The sequence below is a fragment of the Crinia signifera genome, chromosome 7 (genome assembly GCF_055691185.1).
Source record: "Crinia signifera chromosome 7, ASM5569118v1, whole genome shotgun sequence".
Taxonomy (NCBI): domain Eukaryota; kingdom Metazoa; phylum Chordata; class Amphibia; order Anura; family Myobatrachidae; genus Crinia; species Crinia signifera.
In genome coordinates, this window is record NC_139223.1 from 151,096,724 (window position 1) to 151,109,415 (window position 12,692).

A 12,692-nucleotide genomic window follows, 5' to 3' on the forward strand; every position below is an offset into this window, starting at 1 on the left:
TATGGCATTTTTTATCGCACAAAGGAATAATTTGGTCCATTAAGTTGCTTCTATTGGTCTCTCGCGGTTCTGTACTTCACCTCATAGATATATAGATTGATTGATACAAACCAAGAGGGTGTGTGGTTCCAAACCCAGTATCTTGCTTGGGGCAATAGCCTCTGGGTAACTACCCTGCATTTTTTTCCAACCTACTCCTGGGGCTGTATGATCTTTCCACAACTGCAGGACAATGTTAGTCAATTAGTAAAACAGGGTCATAGTATTAGGAAGACTATTAATGGAATCCGACCCAGCTAATATTAAGATTACTGCTCTCTTAATTGTGGAAGCTTATTTATATATGTTTATAATCTATACATAGCCTTTGTCCCACATTTAATACATTCCAACATATCCATTGACCACTGAAGGTCGACTTTGCTTAGAACGACACATGAAATAGGTAGACTAAAGTTGACTCAAGCATTAGGTCAACAATGGCTAGGTCGACATGAGTTTTTCACATTATTTTTTGAGCCAACCAGCGGTATTTTGTGCCCTACCATCCACTAGGGTGCGGAGGAAGAATAGAATCCGCCCGGCACTGTGCCCGCTGCATGGCCATGTTGACATTCGGAACCAAAAAGAAACTCACGTTGTCCTTTTGACTGTCGACCTAGCTGTTGTCGTAAGCTGTTGCTGACATAAGGACCCATACCTGATTGAGACACAACAGTGCCACCTAAGGATCATATTATCACAAAAATAAATCAGAATGTTTATGCTGTAGATCAGTCAGAGGTAGCTTTATTTTCTCTACCGTCCAATGGGATACTGGGCTTCACTACTATGGGGATTGAGACCTCCGCAGGAGAGACAGGCACATAAAAGAACTTTCAGTGTGGGTGCACTGGCTCCTCCCCTCAATCTCCCTCCACTAGTCAGTTTTGAAAAATGTGCCTCAGGAGAGGCAGTGCTTCTGGATGCTCCAGAGTTTTTCTACATTTATTTTCAAGTTTGTTATTTTGGGGCGCTGTGGTGACCACACAGCTGTCCTGCTTCGTGGGTGTCAGGGGAAGGGTCAGTCCCCGACCTCTTCAGGTGCAGAGCTGACCCTGCTACAGGACATTTCAGGTCCTGCGTGGGACTTGTCACCGCACAGCATTGCGCTGTGGCGAGCAAGTCCCCTAGCCGCCGCACACCCCTGACAGGTCAGAAGACTTCAGTGGTGAGTACAGGCTGGGGGTCCCACAAGGGGTCCCCGCAGCCATTTCTGGTGCGGCAAGACGACGGCTAGTAATGGCGGCCCTCCAGCAGGGACTGCGTGAACACCGCGTCTGGTAACTGGCATAGGGGTGCTGCCGCTGGACCACCAGGGACACCCCTCAGGTTAAAATGTATGATACATATATATATATATATATATATATATATATATATATATTTACACCTAATGTCAGTATAAATATATAGAAGCGCCAGCTCCGTGTACAGGGGGCGGGGCTTCACTCAGAGCGGGACCAAGCTCTGCTGGGCGCGCGCTGTCACTTCCTGCTTCTTCACACGCTGCCAGACTCCATTACAGAGGGCTCCTCACTGGCGTGGTGGATCCGGGTACTTGCAGCACGGCAGAGACAGCAGGTTTTTTATAGCTTTTTAGCGCTGCTGCGCTATCTGGCTGATTCAGACACTGTGTTGTTCATATCACTGTGTTTAGCGTTACCAGCTCACCCAGATCTGTGAGTTCAGGTTAAGGGTGCACTTGGCTCCCCAATTGCTCTGTTTATTCCCCACTGATTAGTTACAGCACAGCATAAAACAAACACATAGTCTGTTTTTTCACATCCAGCAGTGTGGTGTGTGCACGTGTGTGACTGCGTGGGGGTTGTGTTGTACTGCAGACATTGTAGTACTATCTCATCATGGTGAAAAAGTTCACTTGTATGGTGTGTAGCACCAAGTTTGTGCCAAAGTCACAGTCCCAGGTTACTTGTGAGGCTTGTATGTCACCACAGCCCAGTAGTGCTGACACCCAGATCAGTGGGGTACCCCCACAGCTTGTGGGGCCGTCGCAGGCAGACGAGCAGGAGCCTGCGTGGGCCTCCAACATAAAGACCTTGTTGGATTCTGTGGCTTCACAGCTTTCCACTAACACTCAGCAAACGCAGAGGGTTCAGAGGGAATTGTCCATGTTAGCTGCCAGGGTGGATATTCTTCATACCCTTAATGTACCTCCTCCTCCCGCACAGCCTCAAAAGAGGCAGGCTACTGCGATGGATCCTGACACAGATGAGGACGATGAGGACATATTGGAGGAGGGTGAGGAGCAGGGTCTGCAGGAACCAGCTCCTGAGGCGGCAGTGCATGGTCCCGAGCCCCTTATCAGGGCCATTAGGGATGTTTTAGATCTCCCAGTAGAGGCATCCACAGACGGAGATCCTTTTTTCATGACTCAGAGGAAACAGCCAGTGTACTTCCCTGAGCAGGCAGAGTTAGAAACTGTTTTCAGGGCTGCATGGCAAAACCCTGATAAGAGGTTTACTCTTTCAAAACGGTTCACAAATGCATATCCTTTTGAACCTTTGGGCAGAAAGAAATGGGAGGAGCCACCGGTAGTGGACTCCTCTGTTTCCCGCCTTTCTAAAAAGGTATTGCTACCAGTCCCAGGGGTATCCACCCTTAAGGATGGGGCGGATAGGAGGCTGGAAGCTACCCTCAAGTCCATATATACGGCTAGTGGGGCATCTCAGCGCCCAGTTTTAGCCAGCTGCTGGATGGCTAAGGCAATTCATACATGGTCAACCCAGATTCAGGAAGGGTTGTTGGGTGACATGACTGTGGCCCAGATAGGTGACAGTCTGCGTCACATTCAGGATACCGCTAAGATCCTGTGCGAGGCGCAAAAGGAATTGGGCGCAATAAACGCGCGCAATTCAGCCATGGCAGTTTCAGCCAGACGGGCCTTGTGGCTACGTCAGTGGTCTGCAGACGTAGACTCAAAGAAAAGTGTGGAGGGTATTCCCTTTACAGGAGAATGGCTGTTTGGGAGTGAATTAGACGGTTGGATTTCCAAAGCCACGGCAGGAAAATCTACCTTCCTTCCATCAGCTCCCACGGCTGCAAAGCGTACCTTCACAGGTGCTTCCCAGCAGTCCTTTCGTGGGAACAGGTTTCGCCCCAAGGCCAGGGGCGCCTCCAATGCCAGCAGGGGCACGAGAGGCAAGTTTAGGAAGCCTAGCTCCTCCAACACCCAGGACCGTCCAAATGCCGCGGCTTCCTCTAAGCCTGCAGCATGACGGGGTTTTCCCGCCACGAGACTCTCTCGCGGTGGGAGCGCGATTGTTGCATTTCAGCCAGGTGTGGGACGCATCGGGTCTGGATTCCTGGGCCAGGGGTCTCATTTCTCTAGGTTACAGGCTGGAATTCGACAAACCTCCTCCCAGACGATACTTCAGGTCGGCACTCCCAGCATCCCAGGAAGATCAGGTGCTCCTTCAGGGGGCCATTTCCAGGCTGCTTCAGTCTCAGGTAATTGTACCGGTGCCAGACACGGAGCAGGGCCAGGGATATTATTCCAACTTATTCCTGGTCCCGAAGCCAGACGGCTCAGTAAGGCCCATCCTGAATCTAAAGTCACTGAACCCCTTCCTGCGTGTGTTCAAGTTCAGGATGGAGTCCTTGCGCTCGGTGATCGCCAGTCTGGAGAAAGGGGAGTTCTTGGCCTCTATAGACGTCAAAGACGCCTATCTACACATTCCTATTTGGCCCCCACACCAAATCTATCTCAGGTTTGCCTTGGGGAACGACCATTACCAATTCCGGGCGTTGCCCTTCGGCCTGTCGACAGCCCCGCGGGTTTTCACAAAGGTAATGGCGGAAATGATGTCACTACTCAGGCTCCGAAGGGTCAATGTAGTGCCATACCTGGACGACCTGCTAATAAAGGCAGGGTCGGCGGAGGCTTTAAGCAGTGCTCTCAATCTGTCCATACAGGTTCTAAGAGACCACGGGTGGATCCTGAACATGCCCAAATCATCGCTGGTTCCGACCCAGAGGATGGTTTTCTTGGGCATGATCCTGGATACATCGGAACAAAAGGTCTTTCTGCCGATGGAAAAGGTCACTGCAATACAACAGCTGGTCAGAGAGGTCTTACAGTCACCTCTGGTACAGATCCATCTTTGCCTCCGGCTTCTAGGCAAGATGGTGGCTTCATTCGAAGCAATGCAATTTGGCCGCTTCCATTCCAGGACTTTTCAATTGGACATTCTGACAAAATGGTCCGGCTCCCCCCTGCAGATGCGCAGAAGGATTGGCCTTGCAACAAGAACCAGGATCTCGCTACAGTGGTGGCTAGATTCATCCAATCTGTTGGCAGGCAGACGGTTCCAGATCCAGGACTGGATTCTGGTAACCACGGACGCCAGCCTGAGGGGCTGGGGAGCTGTGACACAGGGAGTCCGCCTACAGGGTCGATGGTCCCCACTGGAGTCGGGCCTTCATATCAACAAGCTGGAGTTGAGGGCGGTTTACTATGCCCTGTTACAGGCAGCTCCATTGTTACAGGGCAAGGCGATCCAGGTCCAGTCGGACAATGCCACCACTGTGGCCTACATAAATCGGCAGGGTGGTACCAAGAGCATGCCTTGCATGAGAGAAGCGTCAAAGATTCTGTCTTGGGCGGAACAGAATGTCCTGGCCCTGTCTGCCATTTTTATCCCGGGGGTCGACAATTGGGAGGCGGACTTCCTGAGTCGCCACGATCTTCACCCGGGAGAGTGGGGCCTTCACACGCAAGTGTTCAATGCCATAGTGGATCTGTGGGGGCTCCCTCAGATCGACCTGATGGCTTCACGTTTGAACCACAAAGTAGCAAGGTACTGTGCACGGACCAGAGACCCAGGGGCCATAGCGGTGGACGCTCTCACCTGGACCTGGGATTTCCAACTGGTGTACTTGTTCCCACCTCTCCCATTGTTGGCTCGGGTGCTAAAGCGGCTCCGGCATCAGGGGACGGAGGCAATACTGGTGGCACCAGATTGGCCAAGAAGGGCCTGGTACGGGGACATTCAGGCCATGCTAGTGGAAGACCCGTGGCGTCTGCCCCTAAGAAAAGACCTGCTCCTCCAGGGCCCGTTCGTCTTCCAGGACTTACAGCGGCTACGTTTAACGGCCTGGAGGTTGAGCGGCAGATCTTAGTCCATAAGGGTCTCCATTCGTCACTACAATGATCAAAGCCAGGAAGCCGGTGACGGCTTCTCATTATCATGTAATATGGCGAAGATATATTGCCTGGTGCGAGAAGAATGGCTTGCCTCCGGCCAGTTTTCGATTAAACAGCCTGCTACGTTTCCTTCAGGCTGGTTTGGATAAGGGACTCAGATTGGGTTCCTTAAAGGTCCAAATCTCCGCACTGTCTGTGTTTTTCCAGAAAAAGATTGCGGCCTTGCCGGAAGTGCAGACCTTCTTACAGGGGGTTCTCAGGATTCAGCCCCCCTTTGTGCCTCCCACTGCACCATGGGATTTGGAAGTGGTTCTTACTTTCTTGAAATCAGCCCGGTTTGTTCCACTAGAGGAGTCTGAGCTGCGACACCTCACGTGGAAGACAGTCGTTCTGCTGGCTCTAGCTTCGGCCAGGAGGGTGTCCGAGCTAGGGGCCTTATCTTGTAGGAGCCCTTACCTTGTGTTCCACAACGATAGGGCGGAACTCAGGACTAGACCACAATTCCTTCCAAAGGTGGTGTCAGGTTTCCACCTAAACCAACCTATTGTGGTTCCTTCTAGCGCGACACACCCTGATATACCAGATACCTTGGATGTGGTCCTCACCCTTAAGGGGTATGTCAAGCGCACAGCTAGGATCCGTAAGACGGACAGCCTGTTTGTGCTTTATGATGCGCAGAAGAAGGGTTTACCTGCTTCAACGCGTACCATTGCCAGATGGATAAGATGTACTATCCAACAGGCTTATGCATCAGCTGGTTTATCGCTTCCTTTCTCAGTAAAGGCTCATTCAACCAGGTCTGTAGGTACCTCTTGGGCGGCTGCTCGAGGGGTGTCGGCAATGCAGCTCTGTAGGGCCGCAACTTGGTCAGGGCAACACACATTTGTGAAGTTCTACAAGTTTGACACCCTGGCCAGGGAGGATTCCCAGTTCGGGAATGCGGTTCTACAGCAGAATCCGCACGTTCCCACCCGTTCTGGTAGCTTTGGGACCTCCCCATAGTAGTGAAGCCCAGTATCCCATTGGACGGTAGAGAAAATAGGATTTTGGGTACCTACCGGTAAATCCTTTTCTCGTAGTCCATATGGGATACTGGGAGCCCACCTCGGTGCGGCTTTTCTGCTGTCAGATACTATTTCATTGTTAGGCTTATTGCCTTGGTTTTCTATAGGATAGATATGTCTATAGATTTGTTTTCTAGTTACAGGTGTCCTCTTAAGTTGTTAGGATTCACCTCTTTTATATGTTGTTGTTCGGTTGGGTGTGCTGGATGAATCTCACCACAATACATTATCACATACTCCTCACATGCTCTCCTTCGGCACAGTTTTTGCATTAACTGACTAGTGGAGGGAGATTGAGGGGAGGAGCCAGTGCACCCACACTGAAAGTTCTTTTATGTGCCTGTCTCTCCTGCGGAGGTCTCAATCCCCATAGTAGTGAAGCCCAGTATCCCATATGGACTACGAGAAAAGGATTTACCGGTAGGTACCCAAAATCCTATTTTGTATATGCAATGGAGATCTATACAAAGCATATGTTAATGAACAGGGAAAATGTTGTTTTGTTTTTGTTTTAGTTTTCTATTGTATTGTCCTAACGATCATTACACAAGTATGTAATGCAAATTAAGATGAAGTGTTTAGTTTTCTCCAGTAAAGGTCTCTCTTTCCGCAAGCCCTCCCTTATTCAGGTGACTCTGGTGCTCGGAACATGTTTTTCCCAGGTCTGTGAATCACCAGGATAAATGATTTAGAAATGAATTGAATTAAAAGTGATTCACCAGAGATGCATCAACCGGCAAACCTCCCTGATAGAGAACCTGGGCTGGCAGTAATTACAGCATATGCTGGGGGAAAGATTTATGAGCTACGTTGTTTTGTAAAAAGGATATGAAACATCATTATATTACTCCTTTTAGGTTTGATACAATCGCTGTTGGCGTTACCCAGTTATAAAGATAAAGAATAATTTATGTCCATAGGATCATAAACCTACCTTTTAAATTGTCATTCCAGTACAGTATTTTCAGACACGCCTCTAATGAGGTTTATATTCAAATAAAGGTGTGCTGGGTATTAAAATCTTCTCTGAAGTTACTTTTATAGCTTGTCAGAGCATTGAAGCCATCACAATGTCACATAAAGTCAAGGTAAAGAAAATGACAAAACTAGATTACAACTTACGTGAGTGATGTCATACATTACTAATTGCAGTCCTATAAGATGACCTGGTGTCTCGTAAACACCCATACATGCACATCCTTACCGTATTTTTGCAATGTGGAATGAAGCAGGATTACTGTGAGGAAAACAACACAAGCATGTGGAGACTATACAAACTCCACACAGGGCCGTGGAGGGATGATCCATGATCACGCCAGTAGTGTTTATATAATAGGAATTAGGAATGCAGTTATGTTATTTAAGGGGTGTACACACGCTTCGATCCTAGTGGCCATCAATACCGATTTGATATGGCTGATAGCAGGTTGCCGGAATCGAGCGGAAGGGAGGACGGCGCGTGACCGCGCGTCAGGATCGAAGGACGTTAACACTGTTCGATTCAGGGTCAAAAATGATCCTGCATTGAAGCGTGTGCACACTTGCATTAAAATGATTATCATTGTAATCTTTTATATAGGTCTTTTACACAGCATTGCACAGAGAATCGTTATTCGCTTGCATCTGCCCCATTGAAGCTTACAATCTAATTTCCCTACCACAGGCAGACAAACACACTTGCGTTAGGACTAATTTAATGAGAAGCAAATTACCCTATCATTATGTTTTTGGGGCATTAGGAATAAAGCAAGAATCCTACGCACAATAGAAAAAAGATTTTTGTTGCCGCTTAAACCAGTACAAGTTCATATCCTATTATTTGACTTCAGCGTAGTTTGTCTTAGAGACGATTATTAATAATAAAGATACTCTAGATTTTAAAACCCAGCATGTAATAGTTATGAGAAATGCCTTCTTACAGCATTGTCGGGTGCTTGTTATTGTTCCTACGAAGCTCTTCCTAAATTGTATTGCCAGATAATGCATTCATATCTTACCCGGAAGAGACAGTATCCGTCTCCAAGTCATCCGCTTGCCAATAACAAGATACGCTGACTGCAGCTATTAAGGGCGCATTGTTAATAAGATTGCAGAGGATTTGGTTTCCATCATATATAGCAGTGCTTTAATTGTGAAGCTGTATATCTCAGTCAGGATGTAGGCTTCCTCTGTTCTTGCCTTTTGTTACAAAATGAGTGTGCTCGAGGCCGCTGTAGATTCAGAGACGGAGCAGAGAGTGGATAAAATGGAATAATTAGTCTTGTTGAGATACTGTGAGCTTTCTTGGCGCACTACGCAGCAGGTGTACTGGGATCATTCCGAAATTGTTCTGTAGATATCGTGTAAAGACTGGAGAACAGGGATGACTGCGCACAGGGCCGCAAGCTGTAAATTAGCCCCAAAGAGGACTGCAGTCTACTTGATTAATTCATCTGTAGCACAGACAGTGATTCCCTGGAAGCAGATATCCTCCTCTTAAAGTTTTACGCCCAAATTGTTATTTATTGCCCTGAAAGAGGAAATGGTAATGCTGCTGTAATACATTGGTTGCCAGGTGGGTGTATATGGGTGGGAAAAATCCTTGCACAGAGAGCAAGAAGAACACCCACCTGCTGGCTGAAATATTGTTTAATGTTTTGAATAACCTGAATGTATCTGATCAGTGAAAATTTTTATATTTCTTATAATAATGAATTATGTATTATGATTTAAGACGGCCAAGTTGAAATCACAGTGGTTTATGTCATTCCTTGGCTTCATTGCTGAAAAAAAATCCCAAGGTCTTTATTAACTGATAAAAGCGCAATCTGAGAATAAAATGGTGTTTTCACCTGAGAGGGGGCATTTCCCTTTTTGTCGTATACGTAGAGACATTTGCCAGGTTTCTCCAATGAAATCTCCATCATGCAAACCCTGGTGGAAAACCGGTTTCACAAGTACCACCCATAATAGAAAAGGCCCCCACACACACCAAAATCACCTGGTCGTATGCAGCTGGTAAGTGCAGTTGAACAAGCTTTAAAAGCACATACGATCCTCTTGTGACCGAATTGGAAGCCAACGGATCAGATGTGCAGCACGTCTGATCTGCGGGCCGAACACTCGACCCATGGGACCACGCATCATGCGCTCAGTGCACCATGATCTGTCGCACGACACGTCGAAATTGTGCGGATCGTGTGTACATCGTTCTAGTGTAGGGCGGCCTAAATAAAAGAATTGTTGACATTAAATAAAGAAGACTCAAGCAATCAAATGGGAACTTCATGGGAACTTCTCTTTAAAGTGAATGCTTATCAAAGATGTTTTGGAGAATCCTTTCACTGCATGTCACCGATCAAATTATGGGTCATCAAAATCAATGTCATGTGGTTCTAAGATCCTACTCTATGGCTGCAGACATCTGGGCAGATTTCAGAACAAGCTGACACCAATCACCCATCTTTATCATTACTAACATGTTTGCAGCATGGCAAGCCTCAGGAGAATAACCCCCAACACCCCTATCCCCACCCCTCTTGGCAAATCGAGACTGTCCTGCCAACAATTGGGGCACCATGTGCATTTTTGGTGCAAAAAAGTTACTAGAATAACTCCTGTGGTAAAGATTGGCATATTGTTCAATTGATGACATTTCATAGACTTACGGAAGAACATGAATTAATTTACATTGACTGTATTGTGTCCCCAGAGTCTTTATGAAGCAGTTTGGTTATATGGTTTTCATATTGCTGTGTTAGTGACTCCATTGCTCGTCTCCACAGCTCCTACAGAAGCCCTGCTGTGCAAGTTTGCTGATGGAGGGCAAAAGAAGAGACAGTCGCAGAACAAATACGTCCAAAATGGAAGAGCCTGGCCGAGAGAGGGCGAGGTGAGACTTGTAAGTCCTTCCATGAAATTTCTGGGTGGGTGCATGGATGAGTAGTTTAAAAACGTGACGCACAGAGTTTTTGGCTTGGAGCGGCTGCTGCTTGGGTGTGTGCCATCCCTTTCATCTTCTTCATCTGGGCATTTGCTTGTGTAACTCTTACATATTCCTCTCATAACTTTTTTCGCAGCAATGCAGCTTGGCTCCGTGCAACAAGAGACAATTCTTTTTTTTTTCTATAGCCATTCAAAACCAATCTATAACCATGCATAACGGGGCACTGAGAAATATTTAGGACAAAGGCGTGCAGGGACACCTTAGAAAATACTTATCTGGGAAAGGTGGAGATGGGACTATACAATTCTCATATAATTCCAATCCCAGGCCAGGTGAAGCCCCCCAATATGATAAGTAGACCGCAATCTATCCACACAGATCATAGACAAGGAAGATGTAGGCAACATATATTCTACTCTTGTGTCCATAGTGGGAAAGAAAATAGTTCGTGTTCTAACCATAGCAGTGTGTTTACACAGGACAGACCGCATAGTTGCCTACCCTCCTGCATTCTGCAGGAGACTCCCTGAAATAGCAGCAATCTCCCTCTCTCCCTCATTAGTCTAGCAATCTCCCTCATTTCACCTAGCCCACATTACACTGTTACATTTTTGGGATAAAAAAGGAATGAGAGATAGATACATTTTTATTACAGTACAGTAGCTCTTATTAACTGCTTTGGGGCCCATCTACATTTGGATATGTCGGTTTTAAAGGTTCATCTCAGATGTAGTAGTACACACCCACATTTCTAGGTGCCACGGTCACAATCTCTTTTCACAATCTCTCCATATATGGAAATAGACACGCCCTTTGTGTGGAGCATGACACGCCTCCTCAATGGGGCACTGGTCAAAATTCTACTACACGCCCTTTGGGTGGAGCATGACACGCCTCCTCAATGGGGCACTGGGCAAAATTCTACTACCAACTATAATCTCCCTGAAACTAGTTTTCAAAAGTAGGCAAGTATGACAGACCGGTCTCTTGTATTTCATATATAATCGGTCCTTCACATGCCTGCACCTTCCTAGACCCATATTCAGGCAATAGCTAGAAGGGACGCAGAGGCAGACTGGTCCCTAATGCCCTGGTTGTTTTGTGATTCACTTTTTTTTCTTCTTTAAATGCTTTTATTTCTATAATATCTGTAGTTCTGCTGGGAAACAGGATTGATGAGCTTTTAATTATTGCTAGCATATGTTCATTTTTTCTGTACAGAAAGGGATGCACGCAGGTCAAAAGTGGCCTAAAGAATAACTGAAATCTGCACCTGCTCCTTCCATTAACTCGGTCAATGCTTTTTTAGTATTTTATTCATCCTTCCAGTTGAAGATTGCAGCCTGGAGTTTTATAAAGCCACTCGTAAAAAGGGGATAACATAGAAATGAGGACAGGGATAGAAATGTATAATACTGATCATAGGGGATCTGTACGATCTACCTCCAACTGAATTACTGACAATCACTTGACCAACACTGTTATACCAGCATGGCGTAATACCTATGTGCAATAACCCGACACATACATATATAATACCGACTGTTAAAATGCCTACAGTCAATATACCAACATGATCATAATGCCGAACATGTCAAAATACAGGTATTATTGTAGCTGTTGATTGTCGGCGGTGTGTATATGTCGGTATATTGTCCACCTGCATTTGGATGTGGGGATTCTGTCAATTTGGTAATCCGCCCATCGGCAACTTAACCACATACCCGTCACAGAATCTTGGGATTTGATAACCAGGAAGCACCCACATTATTTCTATGCTTATAATCAATGCAGCGGTTACTTTCTTTCCTTATTAACATGCCTCTTAAATTCTAAAGTTCTGTCTTTCCGAGAACAAGGCATAGCCACCAACAAGTCTTGAGTAACGCAGATCACAGTTTAAACGCAATAGGGTGCTTTGCAAGTGTATACCCCTTTCCCACCAAATTTCTATTTGTGTTATTGCCAGGGCAACGCAGATCGAGGCTTGGTTGGAAAGGGTCAGATAAATATTACAGAGTATATATTACATAGTATCACTATAAGGGTCTCCCTATGCATTGTTACTGGCTCAGTGAAGGAGTATTACAAAAATATGAAAGCATTTTTATTTTAAGATTTATGTCCAGATGAAAATGATTAGTATTCATTTCCTCTACACAGGCTGGAATGACACTGACCTATGATCCTGCTGCTGCTATTCAAAATGGGTATGTCAGAAGGTGATTTTCCCAACTCAATCTTTTAATTTCATGTTTGTTTTGTCCTAGAAACTTTTGAATATGTTCATTACAAAAAGTAGTGTCAGCCATTTTGTTTTATATCTCTCAAGCTGGGCAGACACTACAGTTATATGAGAGATAGTCTGCCAGATCTGGCATGTGAGCATGAAATCTGGTAATGGATGAGAGGAATTAAATCGACCATTTGCTCCCAAACACTAGAAAATGGCCTGAACCTCTTGTTAGGACAAGTTTGTTAAATCCATGATTCTAAT

At 46.2% G+C, this 12,692-nt stretch overlaps 2 protein-coding genes across 6 annotated transcripts in view; both read left to right on the forward strand.

Moving 5' to 3' along the window:
- Positions 1–12,692, forward strand: part of RBMS1 (RNA binding motif single stranded interacting protein 1) — a 346,188-nt gene that overhangs the window by 310,450 nt on the left and 23,046 nt on the right. For 2 of the 5 annotated variants that reach the window (XM_083153956.1, XM_083153960.1), the window contains exons 7-8: positions 10,035–10,150; positions 12,359–12,417. In XM_083153956.1, the coding sequence (XP_083010082.1) occupies positions 10,035–10,150; positions 12,359–12,417 (175 nt within the window). The remainder of the gene's footprint in view (positions 1–10,034; positions 10,151–12,358; positions 12,418–12,692) is intronic. The other 3 variants (XM_083153957.1, XM_083153959.1, XM_083153958.1) reach the window with 3 other exon arrangements.
- On the forward strand, positions 1,420–3,642 carry LOC146020672 (uncharacterized). The gene is made up of 2 exons (XM_083153955.1): positions 1,420–3,468; positions 3,505–3,642. The coding sequence occupies exon 1, from the start codon at positions 1,905–1,907 to the stop codon at positions 3,276–3,278; it is 1,374 nt and encodes a 457-aa protein (XP_083010081.1). The 5' UTR covers positions 1,420–1,904; the 3' UTR covers positions 3,279–3,468; positions 3,505–3,642.